This window comes from Mustela nigripes, chromosome X (genome assembly GCF_022355385.1).
Source record: "Mustela nigripes isolate SB6536 chromosome X, MUSNIG.SB6536, whole genome shotgun sequence".
NCBI classification, from domain to species: domain Eukaryota; kingdom Metazoa; phylum Chordata; class Mammalia; order Carnivora; family Mustelidae; genus Mustela; species Mustela nigripes.
In genome coordinates, this window is record NC_081575.1 from 594,429 (window position 1) to 611,332 (window position 16,904).

Sequence of the window (16,904 nt, forward strand, 5' to 3'; positions counted from 1 at the left end):
AACCTTTTTTCTTCACTGCAAGTTTTGTCCAAACTCTAAGAAGAATTTTTTCGTTTTGTTTTTGTTCTAACAAAAAGGGATACTACCTCTTACCTCCTCAGCTGGGAGCTTAGGGAGTTCAAGGTAAAGAGAAAAAGGCCAGCCTGCGGGGGTGGCTGGATTTGCATGGAAAGGTCCTCTCTTTTTTCATGTTTTATAAGCAACTTTATTGAGACACAATTTACAGACCATATATTGTTTTTATTATAGTCACAGAGCTGTGCAACCATCACCAGAGTTACCATTCGAATGTTTTCATCACCTCAAAAAGAAATTCTATACCTTTTGGCTCTCATCCCTGTATCCGTGCTCCCTCCAGCCTCTGGCAAGCACAAATCTTCGGTCTCTGTGGATTGTCTGTTGTGGACATTCCAGAAACATAGAATTAGAAAACATGTGTCCCTTTGTATCTGCCTCCTTTTATATAGCATAATGTTTTCAAGGTTCATCTGTGTTATAGCAAGTGCCAGTAATTCATTCTTTCTTATGACAACAGTATCCGTTGTACAGGTTAGGGTTAGGGTGAGGGTTATCCATTACAGTTTATAGGTATTTGGGTTGCTCCCACCGTTTGGTTGTTTTGACTAGTTCTGACATAAACATTCGTGTATAATGTGTTACCTTTTGGAGGAACCACTGTTGTCCATTTTACATTCACAGCTCCAATTTCTTCAACACTTGTCATTATCGTAGTTCTTCATCCTATCACTTGTGAAGTGGTATCTCATGGTGGTTTTGATTGCATATCCCTGATTATTAATGATGTCAAGCATCTTTTCATGTTGATCATTTGTTCATCTATGGAGAAATACTTATTTATATCCTTTGCCCATTAAAAATTCTTTTGTGAGTTGTCAAAGTACCTTACATATTCTGGATGCTAGACTCTTATTTATATGATTTGCAAATATTTTCTCATACTCTCTGCATTCTTTTTACTTTTTGAAGTCCAATTTATCTATTTTTTCCTTGTTGCTTCTGCTTTTAGTGTCATTACTAAGACTCCATTGCCAAAACCTAGGTCATGAAAATTTGCTGCTGTTTTCTTCTAAGGTTTTTATAGTTTTAGCTCTTATATGTGGGGTTTTGATACATTTGGGGTTGATATTTGAATATGGTGTGGGGTAGATATTCACCTTCATTCTGTTGCATGTGGATATGTAATTGTCCGCACACCAGCTGTTAAGATTATTTTCCCCCCATTCAATAGTCATGGTTTCCTTACAGACATCTGACCACAGATGTGTGTGTCTAATTCTGGACACTCGGTTCTATTCCAGAGATCTGTATGTCTATCCTTGTGACAGTACCAAACTGTCTCGTATGAGTTTTGAAATAGGTGTGTGTTCCTCCTGCTTTGCTCTTCTTTTTCAAGATGGCTATTCACTTCAGCACATTGGCTTTCACCACGATCTCTACCTTTTGTACAAGTGCCCTTAGGCTTGAACTGTTCCTCATTCTGTTGCAAATGAAGTCAGTTCCTCTGGAAAGAGATCAGGAGTGTCTGTTTCATGGACTGCTTCTCTCCCAGCAAAAACTCCAAACCAGGGCTCCAGAGCTGAAGATGGGGACAAGGCAAGCTTCTCTCTGTATGATACCGCTGCTCTAGGAGTTAAATGGTCAGTTTGGTGGTTGTGGGGGGATGTTGCAGTAGCCTGAAATCCTTTCAGTTTGCCTCTTCAGGCATGGAACCACCACCTTTTTTTTTTTTCCATTAACGTATAATGTATTATTTGCCCCAGAGGTACAGGTCTGTGAATCATCAGTCTTACACACTTCACAGAACTCACTATAGCACAGGCCCTCCCCAATGTCCATAACCCAACCACCCTGTCCCTCCCCATCACCCCCCAATAACCCTCAGTTTGTTTCCTGAGATTAAGAGTCTCTTATGGTTTGTCTCCCTCCCGATCCCATCTTGTTTCATTTTTTTTTCCTTCTCTACCCCCAAAATCCCTGCCCTACCTCTCAAATTGCTCATATCAGAGAGATCATATGATAATTGTCTCTCTCTGCCTGACTTATTTCACTCAGTATAATACCCTCTAGTTCCATCCACGTCATTGCAGATGGCAAGATTTCAGGGGGTTTTGATGGCTGCATTATATATATCTGTTGATGGACATCTAGGCTCTTTCCCTAGTTTGGCTATTGTGGACATGGCTGCTATAAACGCTGGGGTGCACATGCCCCTTTGGATCACGACATGTGTATCTTTAGGGTAAATACCCGGTAGTGCGATTGCTGGGTCATGTTTTTAACTTTTTGAGGAACCTCCATGCTGTTTTCCAAAGGGAGCCACTGCCTCTTGAAATGGGTGAGATCAGGTACCCAGTACTCTCAGGTTAGAAAAATAATTTCTAAGCGCCATAACTCTATCAGTGCAAACAGTTCAGAAGGTGATGGAGAGAGATGTTAAGATGTCTATTTGATTTCATATTTGTGCAAACGTTTGTTCAATTCACTGAGGTAAGAAACACTGGTAGGAAATATTCCCTAATATGGTTTAAATTGAAAACCAGGAGTTCAGATTCAGACGTATTAAGAGAGCCAGTGGAAATGTGCAGAAGGCAGGTGGAAATTTAGATGTAGAGTTCACAGAGAGGTCTGGATGGAGGCAGATTTGCCTGTCAGCTCCATTCATAGGTAAGCAACAATGGAGAAGCCTCTGAATGAATTTGAGAAGGAACAGCTAAAGAAGAGAAAAACCAGGAAATAGCAGAAGCCAAGAGAGGCAGATTTCAAAGAAGAGTGGCCAATTGTGTCCAGACTGAGAGGTATACGAGGGCATGAAAATCATCTATTGACATTCACTATGTCCTGGAGGTCATTGGTGACATTGGCAGGAGTGCTTTGAACGGAGTGACATGGACAGAGGTCAGAACACAATGACTTGAATGAATAGTAAATGATAAAATGGAGAGAGAAGGCAAGGGTATATATTGTTCCCATCAGAGTCTTGGCTGTGATTGAAAAAAGAGAATCTACTGACCGGAAGGGGATACAGGGTTGCATAAAAGTAAGCCCGATTGGTGCAGGCAGGAAAGTAATGATATGTCTTCTTTTCATCACTGTTCCTTGTGATGCTGAACACTTTTAAGGACTGAACACTGAGCTAAAAGGAACCTTGGTGGTGATCCACTCTAGCCTGATAAATGAGAAAAATGAAGCCCCAGAAAAGGAAAGGGACATGTGCTCAACATTGGCCTATAAAAACCTTCAAATCATTTTATTCCCCTTGGGTTTTCATCACTCTTACTTCATAAATTAAGTACCATTCCTCCTAGTTCCTTATTTAATATGTCTAACTTTTTATTTTGTAGTAATTATAGATTTACAGGAAGTTGCAAAAATAGTACAGTTGAGTCCCATGTATCCTTCACCCAGTTCCCCCCCAGTGGCAAGATCTTACATTACTATTGTGCAACTTCAAAACCGACATTGACAATGGCACAATACTGCTAACTTGACCACAGACCTTACTCAGTTTCACGAGATTTCACATGCATTAATTTGGGGGTGTGTGTAGGTCTATGTAGTTTTAGCACAGATAATGTATTCAACACCATAATCAAGACAGAACTGTTCCATCAGCACAAAGGAACATCCTGTATTATCCCTTTATAGTCATACATATCTCATTCCCCCTCCAGTCCCTATCCCCAGCAATCATTAATCCAGTCTTCATTTCTATAATTTTGTCATCTCAAGAATGCAATCAGATAGTATGTGACCTTTCGAGACTGGCCCTTTCATTCATCATAATACCCTTAAGGTGTATCCAAGTGGTTTCTCTTCATTGCCAAGTAGTATTTCATGGTATAGATGTTTGGTTTAATTACTCATTCAATTGCAGGATATTTGGGTTAGTTCCAGTTTTTAGCTCTTACAAATAAGCTGCTAAGCACATTTGTGTACAAATTTTTGTTCCATCATAGCTTCTCATTTTTCTGGGATAAATGTCCAGGAGTGCAAATGCTGGGTTGTATGATACTTGAATGTTTAACTTTATTAGAAATTCCCAAAGTCTTATAGAGTGGCTGTACCATTTATCATTCCAGTTTGTATGCTCAACAGCATCTAGTATTTTCACTATCTTTTTTTCTTTACCATTCTGTTACGTATGTAATCATAATTCATTGCGGTTTTAATTCGCATTCCCTGATGACTACTGAAGTTCAACATCTTTTCATGTGCTTACTTCCCATCCATATATCCTCTTTAGTGAAATATCTATTCATGTCTTTTGCTCATTTTCAATTGGATGGCTTTTTTATTGTTGACTTTGTTTCGTCTAGATTAATCAGACATATGGTTTGCAAATAATTTCTCTTCATGATTTCCTCCTCTTAATTTTTTTACAGAGCAAAAGTTTTTCATTTTGATGATGTCTAGTATATTGTTTTCCTTTTAGGACTGTGCTTTTATAGTGAGGGCCAAGGGCTTGTTGCCTAGCCCAAGATCCTGATGATTTTTCTATGATTTTTTCCCTAAAAGTTTTATAGTTTTACATCTTACATATAAGTCCATGATATATTTTGAGTTAATTTCTGTCTAAGGTATGCAGTTTAGGAAGTTCATTTTTTTTTTTGACTATGGGTATCAATTACTCCAGCATAATTTGTTGAAAATACTGTCTATCATTACTCCACTGAAATGCTTTTACACCTCTGTCCAAATCAGTTGAGCATAAACCACACTGTCTTGATTACTGTTGCTTTGTAGTAAGTCTTGAAGTCAGGTGATGTGAGTCCTCCAACATCTTCAAAATCAATTTAGCTTAATTAATTTTATACCTGGATATTTTCATTTTTCCTATAGGGAAAGAAAAGAGCAGAGAAGAACCGTGGCTGTGGGAAATTAAGGACAATACAGCATTTACACTCCATATGCCCTACAGTAGTGGTTTTTAAACTTCAGTGTGCCTTAGAATCAGCTAGGGAGTTCAGAAAGATTTCTAGGTTCCACCCCCAGGGATAAAGTTTGACCTGCAAGTACTTCTCACACAGCTGGACTACACATTGAAATGTGAAAAAGCAATAATCTAGGGAAAGAAAAGGAAGAAAAAACAAAAACAAAACCCAACCTTTGTCACTATTTTTGGGATTGTTTTCTTTCTTCCCGCCTCCTCCAATGCCCACTTTAATTTCCAGTATGCAATAGGCTTGACTCTTTTCTAAAGACGTACTTACCTTCTGTGGTTATACATGGAAAGAATAATGCAACAGAACTTGTTAAAATATGAATTTTGTTACATCCTAGGTCCTTAATGTATATGGAGAAACAGAATTATATTATAATCGAAGTCCCCAGGTAAACAGGATCTGTCAAATAGGAATTTGCTTCAGAGTCAAATGTGCTGGAACTCAGCTACTCAGTTAGAAAGGGTACTTACTCATGGAAATTCAACCTTTGACAGGTATCTTAGACACCTAATATTTTAGAGATCAAGATGGAAGACATAAGATATATGCCCCTCAGTGAGGGCTTCCGAGGACAGGCGGGGTGCTCGTGAGCCCCTCCCATGAACACTAGTGCACTCATTTACTCATCCAACAGAAGCCTCGTAACTAAAAAACTGAAGCACGGAACACTCTTTAGCTTACACTACGGAGTGTCTAAAATGGAAAATAAAGACTTCAAAGTTAAACAAAGGAAAAGTAACTATTTAAAATATGCTCCCAGGACGTTTGGCAAGATATCCTTGCCAATACACCCCCATGGCCTTTAAAAAAAAAAAACCTTACTATTCTACCTAAAGCAGCTTCATGTGCACTTCGTAGGCCAGTCATGGGTAAAAGGGTTCACTGAGTCCTAATAAAACTTTCCGGAAGACAGCTTGTGTTTGCTGCACTATTGAAATTCTCCCAGTGGAGATAAAGAGAGCTGTGTGACCACACATGAACTTTCGGACCACACTCACTACGCAAATTGAAGAAACCAAGTCTGTTTACCCCATCGTCCTCCAACTACTCTAGAGAAGAAAGCTCTTGCATCAGCTCCTCCTTCTCTTGCTGCAACTCCTGCAGGTGCTGCTGGTTCTGCTCCAGCCTGTCCTCCAGCCACTGCAGGAGAGGCCCGCTGACCGCTGACATTTGGCTGCACAGATTCTTGGTAAACACTTCAACAGGAAAAACACGGTTGAGAGGACACTCCCCCACCCGTGCCCCCCCCCCCACCTGTGAGCACACAGAGAAGGTCTAGCAGATGATTTCGTATCTCTGGCCAGGGGAAAGACAGAAGAGCTGAGTGAATAAGACACCCGTTTTGAGGCCATCCCGAATACCTCTAGAACCAAAAGTCAGAGAGAAGCATAAAGATAACCAGGTCTTTACTCCCTTGTGCAAAAGGGCTAAGAACTATAGGTTTTTTCCCCCAGCCCTTAGGCCTTCACACAGTGTAAATGACAAATGATGATAAGCAAGAACCCTGCTTTCTGCAACTTAGCTTTCCACAAGTCCACTAGAAAAATTGCTCAAATGCTTCATGTATTTAGGAAATAAATAAATTAACTTAATGTGCCTGAAAGCATCTGCTTCTCCCTCTCCCTCTGCCCCTCCACCCTGCTCATGCTCTCCCTCAAATAAATAAATAAAATCTTTTAAAAAAGTGACTTATTGAAAATGACCACTGTAATACTGTGGGGTATATCTTCCAGAATCTATATATATGACATTTGTGTGTATGTGTGTGCATTTGTATGTATACTTTTGAATAAAAACCGTATGATTTTGGATGTTACTTTTTACCACATACCAAGGACATCTTTCTGCCTCAGTAAAGATCTGGCTTTCCTTCCTAAGGGCTGCATGATATTCATCAGAATGGATGTACCAATTTAAAGATTTCTTTCTTTTAGAGAGACAGAGAGAACGAGAAAGAGTGCATGTGAGCAGGGCAGGGGGGGACGGGGAGGGAGAAGGAGACAGAGCCCCACGCAGACTCCACACTGAACATGGAGCACGATGAGGGATCCATTCACAGCCCTGAGATCGAGACCTGAGCTGAAACCGTCAGATGCTTAACCCACTGCGTCACCCAGGCGCCCATGGAGGTACCAGTTTAATGAGTGATGGACACTTCAGCAGCATCCATTTTCTTTGCTAACATAAAGACTGTGGCTCATATCCCTTTAGACTTATTTTTGCATACTTGTCCTACGAATTTCTAAAGGACACATTTCTAGAGGTGGAACTGCTAGATTCAAGTATATGTATATCTTAAAACTGATAAGCCAGTATGTTCCAGATTGGACCAAATTTTACCTCCAGGAACAGTATATGAGAGCATTCACTTCACTGCACATCCTCACCTAATTTTCCCTCTCAATTTAATCTTCGCCAGAAGGTGAAAAATTGCCATCTAAATCCATACTTCTTCTAAAAACATTTATGAAGAATTTCATTTTTCTATAAAAGTCTTTCATTCTTTATTTTTTTAAAAGATTTTATTTATTTGAGAGAGAGACACACACAGCGAGAGAGGGAACACTAGCAGGGGGAGTGGGAGAGGGACAAGCAGGCTTCCTACTGAGCAGGGAGCCCGATGCGGGGCTCGATCCCAGGATCCCGGGATCATGACCTGAGCCGAAGGCAGACACTTCACAACTGAGTTACCCAGGTGCCCTTTAAGTCTTTTCATTCTTACTTAGTCAGCTTTTTCTGAGTTCAGTTTATACTTAGGTCAGGTCTTCCCAGAGTTTGAAAAATACCCTCTTATATTTTCCTCCTTATTTTTTTTAACTTTTGAAATGAGCTATAAGGGGTGGGGCGTTTCTGTGGCTCAGGCAGTTAAGTCTCTGTCTTCAGCTGAGGTCATGATCTCAGGTTCCTGGGATTAAGCCCCACTTTGGGCTCCCTGTTCAGTGGGGAGTCTGGCTCTCCCTCTGCCTCTAGCCCTACACTCCGTTCATGCGCTCTGTCTTTCTCTTTCTCAAATAAATAAATAAAATCTTTAAAAAAATAAAATGAGCTATAAAGGTATAATTTATAGACAATAAAATGACCCCGTTTGAAGTGTACAGTTCATTGAGTTTGTGGTGACGATCTCTAGTGAAGAAACAGATCCTTCCCAGTAGCACAGAGGCCCCTTTCCCGGTCCCTTTGCAGTCACCTCTGGCCCAGCAGCTGCTGACCGTCCTGCTGTCACCACAGATTACTTTCGCCTATTCTTGAATGTCATATAAATGGAACAATAAACAATAAAGTATGTAGCATTTATTGCTTTGAAGTACTATCTTTCTTAAATATAAATTCTTATACACAAATGGGCCCATTTGTGGGTTCTATTCGGTTCTACTGATTTATTTGTTCATTTTGTAGTTATTATCATCCTGTTCAAGTTACTGTGGCTTTAGACCATGACTACATGTAATACACTAACCCTAACCAGCTTCTACTTTTTTGTCATATTTTACTTCCAGAGAGAAATGATGGGAGAGACATACCATCTTTTAATTTTGTCTCAAAGTAATGGCCTATAATGAAAGCCTCTATTTCTTCCTCACTGGTGACTTTGCCAGACACTGGGAAAGCCTACACAAAATGGCCTGGGAATCAGGGTTATTCAAAGAGAATGTATGGCATAGTAGGTGCGTATGCTGGAATAAAGTGATTTCATACGTATACTGTATTGAGTTTTCTGCTCCTTGGCCTTATATAGGAATTCTTTCTGTGTTTACTGACATGAAAAGATTCTTCCTTCATACCCTCCCTCTCATCTGTCTGTCTATCCATCTCTTTTAATTCCCACCGTAATAGGCTGGTAGTGGTGTACTGGAACCAACTTAGATCGGCTTAGGAAAGCCGATCTACTACTGAAATTTCAGAAGTCTGTGAGCTGGTTGACGCCATACTAGTTGTTTGAAATCAGCCATGGTAGGAGTATTATACATTGGAAAATGGCAAACACAAAAAATCAGGCAGGGCCCTTCCTCCTCCCTGAGAACTGGGTATTAAACATGTACCTGCATAGCCCCTGAGAAAAAGTTCATTCTGCTGTTTCTTCCAGCCTTACTCTAGGTAGCATACACAGTAAAGGGTTTGCAGGGTTCGAGAGAAAAGCTGGGAGTGGGATTAATGAATAGCAAAGCTCTCGGAAAGGGAAATTCAAGGAGAACTTGAACCTATTACTTCAAGCACTTAAACTAGTTCTGAGTATTTCAGAAACCACTGCCCACAAGCTAGAAAAAGAAATTTTACCTGAGCCATTATGGATCTTGGTTACTGAGTCCAGATGTGTCAGGCTAAAGGGATAAAACAGTTTAGGTTAGCAGCAGAGCCGCAGCGAAGGGAAAACAAATGACCTTTGTGAATTGGATTGGAGGAATATACATAATTTAAATTCCATTAGAGTGAAATGTTTCATGATTTGGAGGATATAATTTTATTCAGAACTTCAAGATAATTCAAAGAGATCACTTGAAATCACTGTCTCACTTCATACAGTACTTCTTGGGCAAGACCCAGTGCTTGGCAGTAGGGCTACTGAGGTGCAATTGTCTGTTTTTTTCCTAACAACCAAAAGTATCATTGCCCTTGAAGGATCCAAAGTGCAGCAGGAGAGAAATGAATGTTACACAAAATACGAACACACTGTCTCAGAGAGGTGAGAGGAAAGGGGCCTCCGGAAGAAGAAAAGAGGGACCAGCCCCTGAGGAGTCAGGATGAGAGAGGAGGGAGGGAGGACTCTACCTGTGGATCCTCCTGTATGCATCCTGCTCCTCTTGGCATAGGATCTTGGGCAGCTCGACTGCTGACTCCAGGCACACTTTCCCGATGGTTACGTGAGGTACAATATGGATGGGGATTTCAATCCTCTCATACCTGCGAGACAGTCAACTCAGGTCAGTTTCATGTTTGTCTGTTTCTAGCTTTATTTTGGTTTAATTGATGAAAAGGAATGATATATATTTAAGGCATACAAATTGATGTTTTGATATCGATATTTTACGTAAAAGGAGCACCACGCTCAAGCCAATTAACATATCCGTTACCTCACATAGTTGCCTTTCTTTGTGTGTCGTAAGAATACTTGAGATCTACCTTGTTGGAACATTTCAAGTATATAACACTGTTCTGTTAACTGTAGTCACCATGCTGAGCAGTAGATCTCCAGAATTCATTCATCCTGAAACTTTGTACCCTTTGACCAACACTTCCTCATTTTCCCTTCCACCACTCCTGCCATGGCAACCACCGTTCTACTCTCTGCTTCAATGAGTTTGCTATTTTTATTTATTTCAATTCATCCATTGACAGACCTTTAGGTTGTTTCTGTATCTTGACTATCGTGAATAACTCTGCAAAGAACATTAGAGTACAGATATCATTTTTGAGATCCATATTTCATTTTCTTTGGATATATACCAAGAATGGGTTAGTTTTTAATGCCAAGTTGTCATAATCAGAAGTTTTCTATAAACTTAATAGAAATTTTGGGATACAATATACTTGAAGATTAGACATCCCTGTCATTCATTTAGTAGCTCAACTTAAAACTTGACTGAAGTCAAAATGAACTCACCTGGGGAGTAAATTAGAAGCCCATTTGCAGAGTCAATATTCCCCACTCTCCTAGAAAATGTAAGTCCACTTTCAAAAACGTATCGGAGGCCTTGGGAGTTCAGGGTCCTTATGCTCATTCCCCCAGATAAGGGGAATAGCTAATTAATGCTGTCTTTGGTTGATTAGTTTCCATGGGGGGTGAACACATTCATCACAAAGCCTGGGGAAGAGTAACTGCAGACTTTTCCGTGAGTCCATCAGATTCATGATGTATATGGGATTACTCATATAAATGCTCACTCGTTCTAACTCAGGGTTCACCAGTGGCCTGCAGTTCCCATTCTCTCCCCTGAAGGGAAATAGGTGAGAAATTCACAAATACTGGGGCAGCTGGGTGGCTCAGTTAAGTGTCATTTTTTCTTTCTCCACACACTCCAATCTATTCAACTCAAATGCTCCTTAACTTTTGGTGACAAAATATTCCTTAGAGTTGCAGAAGCCTATTAACTTTTCCTTAGAAAAAAATAATAAGCTCAGATACATGAGTTTTCTCTCTAGCAATAAAAGAAAGCTGATAAAGTGCTTTCTGGCTCAATATGAAACCTCAAGGAGACATTTAGTAAAATGAACAGTGTTTGGCATTCATATAGAATTACTAGGCATAGAAAGAAGCTGGAAGGGGCGCCTGGGTGGCTCAGTGGGTTAAGCTGCTGCCTTCGGCTCAGGTCATGATCTCAGGATCTTGGGATCGAGTCCCGCATCGGGCTCTCTGCTCAGCAGAGAGCCTGTTCCCTCTCTCTCTCTCTCTGCCTGCCTCTCCATCTACTTGTGATTTCTCTCTGTCAAATAAATAAATAAAATCTTTAAAAAAAAAAAAAAAAGAAAGAAGCTGGAAAAATGTGACCAATACATAAGAAAAAATAAGCTGACAAAAATAGAGCTAGAAGTATCAAATATGAAAGAATTAGCAGACAAGCTTCTTAAAATAACCATTTATCATTATAAATATTCTTTGTGTTCAGAAAGCTAGAGGAAAGACTGAACATGCATAGGATTAACAGGAAATTAAACATTACAGAAGGAAAGATTAGTGAATTTGAAGATACAGCAATAGAAACTATATAAAATAAATCACAGATAGAAAAAAAAGACCAGGGGCGCCTGGGTGGCTCAGTGGGTTAAAGCCTCTGCCTTCGGCTCAGGTCATGATCTCAGTGTCCTGGGATCAAGCCCAGCTTCGGGCTCTCTGCTCAGCAGGGAGCCTGCTTCCTCCTCTCTCTCTCTCTGCCTGCCTCTCTGCCTACTTGTGATTTCTCTCTCTGTCACATAAAATAAATAAAATCTTTAAAAAAAAAAAGACCAAAAAAACCAATGAACAGAGCATCAGTGAACCATGAGACAATGTTAAGTGGCCAAATATGTGTATAATTAAAATATCCAAAGAAAATGAAAGAGTGGAACAGAAAAAAATACTTATAGAAATAATAGCTGAGATTTTTGTAAATTTGATGACAAATGTAAATCCACATGTCTAAGCTCAGGGAAACCCAAGGACAGAATGAAACTGAAAACAATTACACCAATGGCACACTATAATCAAAGAGCTTAAAACTAGTGAAAAAGAGAATATCTTGAGAATTCAGAAAAAAAAGTCATATTAAGTAAACAGAAGCAAAGGTAAAGATGATAGCTAGTTTTTCATTGGATGGTAGAGAAATACCTTTATAATTCTAAAAGACAAAAATGGCCACTTTAGAGTACTTTACCTATTAAAAATATTTTTTAAAGATGGAATTTAAGGGGCGCCTGGGTGGCTTAGTGGGTTAAGCCGCTGCCTTCGGCTCGGGTCATGATCTCAGGGTCCTGGGATCGAGCCCCTCGTCGGGCTCTCTGCTCAGCGGGGAGCCTGCTTCCCTCTCTCTCTCTGCCTGCCTCTCTGCCTACTTGTGATCTCTGTCTGTCAAATAAATAAATAAAATCTTAAAAAAAAAAAAAGATGGAATTTAAGACTTCTTTCAGACATATGAAAGTCAAATGACTATTTCACCAGAAGACTTACACTACCAGAAACATTAAAGGACATTCTTCAAGAAAGAAAATGATAACAGATGGAAACAAAGAAATGAAGAGCACTAGAAATGGTAACCCACTGATGGGCGATGTTTACAAACAACATACCTGATAAAAGGTTAGTATCCAAAATATAGAAAGAACTTAAAAAATTCAACACCCAAAACATGACTCATCCAATTCAAAAATGGGCAGGAGACATGAACAGACAGTTTTCCAAAGGAGACATGCAGATAGCCAACAGACACATGAAAAGATGCTCAACATCACTGATCCTCAGGGAGATGCAAATCCAAGCTACAAAATCAGCTCACATCTGCCAGAATTGCTAAAATAAAAAATACAAGAAACAACAGCTGCTGGTAAGGACAATGGAGGAAAAGGAATCCTCTTGCACCACTGGGGGGAATGCACACTGGTACAGCCACTGTGGAAAACAGTATGGAGGCTCCTCAGAAACTTAAACACAGAAGTTATCCTACAATCCCCCATTTGCACTACTAAGTATTTACCTAACGAATACAAACGTACTAATTCAAAGGGAATCATGTACCCCGATGTTTACAGCAACATTATCAACAATAACCAGAGTATGGAAACAGCCTGAGTATCCACTGGCAGGTGAATGATGAAGACGTGGTCTATGTACACGATGGAACACTACTCGGCCATCAAAAGAATGAAATCCGGCCGTCTGCCATGACGTGGACGGAGCTAGAGGGTGTAATGCTAAGTGAGATAAGTCAGTCAGAGAAAGACAAATGCCATGTGATTTCACTTGTGTGGAACTTAAAAAACAAAACAAATGAGATTATTCGGGTGAGATAGGGATGAGGATGGAGGAGGGCAAGTGGGGGGATGGGTTATACAGGTGGTGGGGATGAAGGAGGACACTTGTGGTGAGCACTGGGTGTTGTATGGAAGTGCTGAATCACTCTACTGTACACCAGAATCTAATGTTAACTAATTGGAGTGAAAATGAAAACTTAAACTTAAAAAAATAAAATACAGAGAAAGTATCTCAGTACAAATACCCTCCCCCAAAAAAGAAGAAATAAAGAAAAAACGAAATAGTGGGCTTCCTCGCCTTTCATCCTGGTCTTGCTGTGATTGCAACACCCACCTTCTTACTGTTCCCATGTTCCTGATGTATTTTTGCCCATCCCTTTATTTTTAGGCTTTTTGAAATTTTGTGTTTTCTTTGAGTCTTGCATAGAGCCTAGAGTTGGGTTTGCCTTTGATATCTAATTTTAAAATAACTTCCTTTAATAGATAAATTCATCTAATTAAAACATAAATAAGTCTTGCCGATGTTATGTACAACATGATGACTACAGTTAACAATACTGTATTAGATATCTGACAGTTACTAAGAGAGTAAATCTTAAAAGTTCTCATCACACACATACACACAAAAGCAATTTGTAACTATGCAAGACGATGGATGTTGACTAAATTTGTGCCAAGTATTCTGCAATATATACATGTATCAAATCATTATGCTCAACACCTAAAACTTATGCAATGTTGTATGTAATTATATCTCAGTAAAACTGAGGAATAAATACATACATAATATATACATAACCCTATGGGTCACTGAGGAAGTCAAAAGGAAAATTACAAATTATTTTGAACTGAATAAAAATGAAAAACACAGCAAGATTTGTGAGATACAACTAAAGGATTACTTGGAAATTTACATAAATTTCTATAAAAACAGAAAATAGATATCAAATGAATGAACTCAGCATCCATATACCGTAAAACAAATATAAGAAAAAAAACAGAAAAAAGAACAAGTGAAGCTCAAAGTAAGCAAAGAGAAGGAAGTAACATATATCAGAGGTGACAAACAGAACAGTGCACAGATCAACAGAGAAAACCAATGAAACCAAAGTGATTTTTTTGAGATAGCCAATAAAATGGTTCCATTTCTAACCAGACTTATCACAAAAGAAAAACAAATTACCAATATAGTAACAAGAGAGATGACATTACAATGATTTTATAGATAATAAATAATAAAAGATATTCTAACTTTATGCCAATAAATTCAACTATTCAGATAAAATGAATAAGTCCCTTGAAAGATACAAATTACCAAAGCTCACTCAAGAAGAAATATATAGGGGTGCCTGGGTGGCTCAGTGGGTTAAGCCGCTGCCTTCGGCTCAGGTCATGATCTCAGAGTCCTGGGATCAAGCCCCACATCGGGCTCTCTGCTCAGCGGGGAGCCTGCTTCCTCCTCTCTCTCTGCCTGCCTCTCTGCCTGCTTGTGATCTCTGCCAAATAAATAAGTAAAATCTTAAAAAAAAGAAGAAGAAGAAGAAGAAATATATAACCTGAATAGCCCTGAATCTATTAAATAAATCAAACTGGTAGTTAAAAACTTCCCACAGTGAGGATTCCAGGCCCAGAAGGCTATACTGGTGAATTCTACCAAATACTTAAGGAAGAAAGGCTATTAGTTCTACAAAAACTCTCCCGTTAAATTGAAAAGGGGACAAAACCATCAAACTTGTTTTCTGAAGCCAGCAATTCTGATACCAAAGCTAGAGAAAGACTTTACAAGAAAACTACATACTAATATCCCTCAAGTAGATAGATGTAAAAATTCTGAACAAAATTTTAGCAAATCAAGTCTTGCAGTACCTAAAATGGATAATTCATCCTGACTGATGGGGTTTATTCCAGGAGTGCAAAGTTGGTTTAGCAATAAAAATTCAATGTAATTCATCAATATTAACAGACTAAAACAGAAAAGCACTATAGGAGCATCTCAGGAGATACAAATAAGCATTTCATAAAATGCAACATTTATTACTGATGAAAAAAGAATGCTCAGCAAACTAGGGATAGAAGGAAATTTCCACAAATCAATAAGAAAAAACCTTCAGGTAACATCATACTTTAAAAGACTGAATAATTTCCTCTAAGATCAGAAAGAAAGGTACCATGGCTGCTCCCAACAGTTGAATTCAGCAGTTTACTGGAGAGAGTGCATTAAGGTAAGAAAAATAAACAGAAGGCATCCAGACTGGAAAGAAAGAAGTAAAACTGCTTTTATTCACAGATGACAACCTATGTGGGTAATCCAACGGACTCTTCAAAAAAGTGAATTTAGAAAGGTAGGATGTAAACTCAATATATAATAATTATTTGTATTTATGCAGTGGCAATGAACAATAGGAAATTGAGATTAAAATGAAAGAATTTACAATAGGATAAAAATGTGAAATGTGTAGGGATGAATCTGAAAAGAGATATGCAAGACTTGTATGCAGAAATGTACAAACCATTAATGAGAAATTAAAGACCTAAATAAATGGAGAGATGCAAATGTTCATGGATTGGAACAGTCAATATTATTAAGATGTCAATTCTTCCCAAAATGATCCACATTCAATGTAATCCCAATTAAAAATCTCAGCAGGCTGTTTTGGAAAAGTCTGGAATTTCTTAAAAAGCTAAATATACACGTACCATATAATTCAACCAGTCTGCTCCTAGGTATTGCCCCAAGGGAAGAGAGAGCACATATCCATACAAACACTTTGTTTGTAATAAACCAAAACTGCAAGTAACTCAAATGTCTATCAACAGGCAAATGAATACACAAATTGGGGTAATACTTAAATGATTTAATACTTTTCTGGAATAAAAGGTGTAAACTATTGATACCTGTTATAACATACATGAATCTCAAAATAATTCTGGTGCATGAAATGAGACAGACAAAAAGCTTACAGTCTATGACTCTACATATGTGTCTATTTTTTCTCTAAAAAATGCAGACTACTCTATAGCGACTGTAGATCGGGGCTTTCAGTTGCAGGAGGGACAGGGAGCACTAAGGGAAGAATTACAGAGGGTTAGGATAACCCTAACAACAAGTTCCTAACCCAAATTTGGGGGGTGAGGGATATTTTCATTATCTAGGAATGTACATGTCAAAACTTGCCAAACTGTCTACTTTAAACGTGTGTAGTTTATTGTATGCAACTGTACCTCAATAAAGCTGTTAAAAACTAAATGGAACTGGGCCTCTTGGAGAAATCCAGGAAAGAACAAGATGAAAGTGGAACATCTTCTTGTGCCACAAAATCAAGCAATACTCAAAGAATAAGGAAAATGCGTAAAAGAACATGGGAGGGGCTTCCACTGGTTGCTTCTGAAACAATGTGTGCCTCAAAATACCTAATGATAGATGAAAAGAAAGTACATTTGTCAGTTGGCAGTCTACTCCCATGAAGGGCTTTCCTTGTCCATTTGTCTATTTATTCATTC

The 16,904-nt window shown here is 38.9% G+C and overlaps 1 protein-coding gene across 1 annotated transcript in view; it reads right to left on the reverse strand.

Moving 5' to 3' along the window:
* Nucleotides 1–3,326: 3,326 nt before the first annotated feature.
* The window catches only part of BRCC3 (BRCA1/BRCA2-containing complex subunit 3), a 61,166-nt gene continuing 47,588 nt past the window's right edge, over nucleotides 3,327–16,904 (reverse strand). The window contains exons 9-12 of the mRNA XM_059385482.1: nucleotides 9,732–9,863; nucleotides 9,240–9,283; nucleotides 5,994–6,160; nucleotides 3,327–4,854 (exon numbers count right to left, since the gene is read on the reverse strand). Of these exons, the coding sequence (XP_059241465.1) occupies nucleotides 6,009–6,160; nucleotides 9,240–9,283; nucleotides 9,732–9,863 (328 nt within the window). The 3' untranslated portion in view covers nucleotides 3,327–4,854; nucleotides 5,994–6,008. The remainder of the gene's footprint in view (nucleotides 4,855–5,993; nucleotides 6,161–9,239; nucleotides 9,284–9,731; nucleotides 9,864–16,904) is intronic.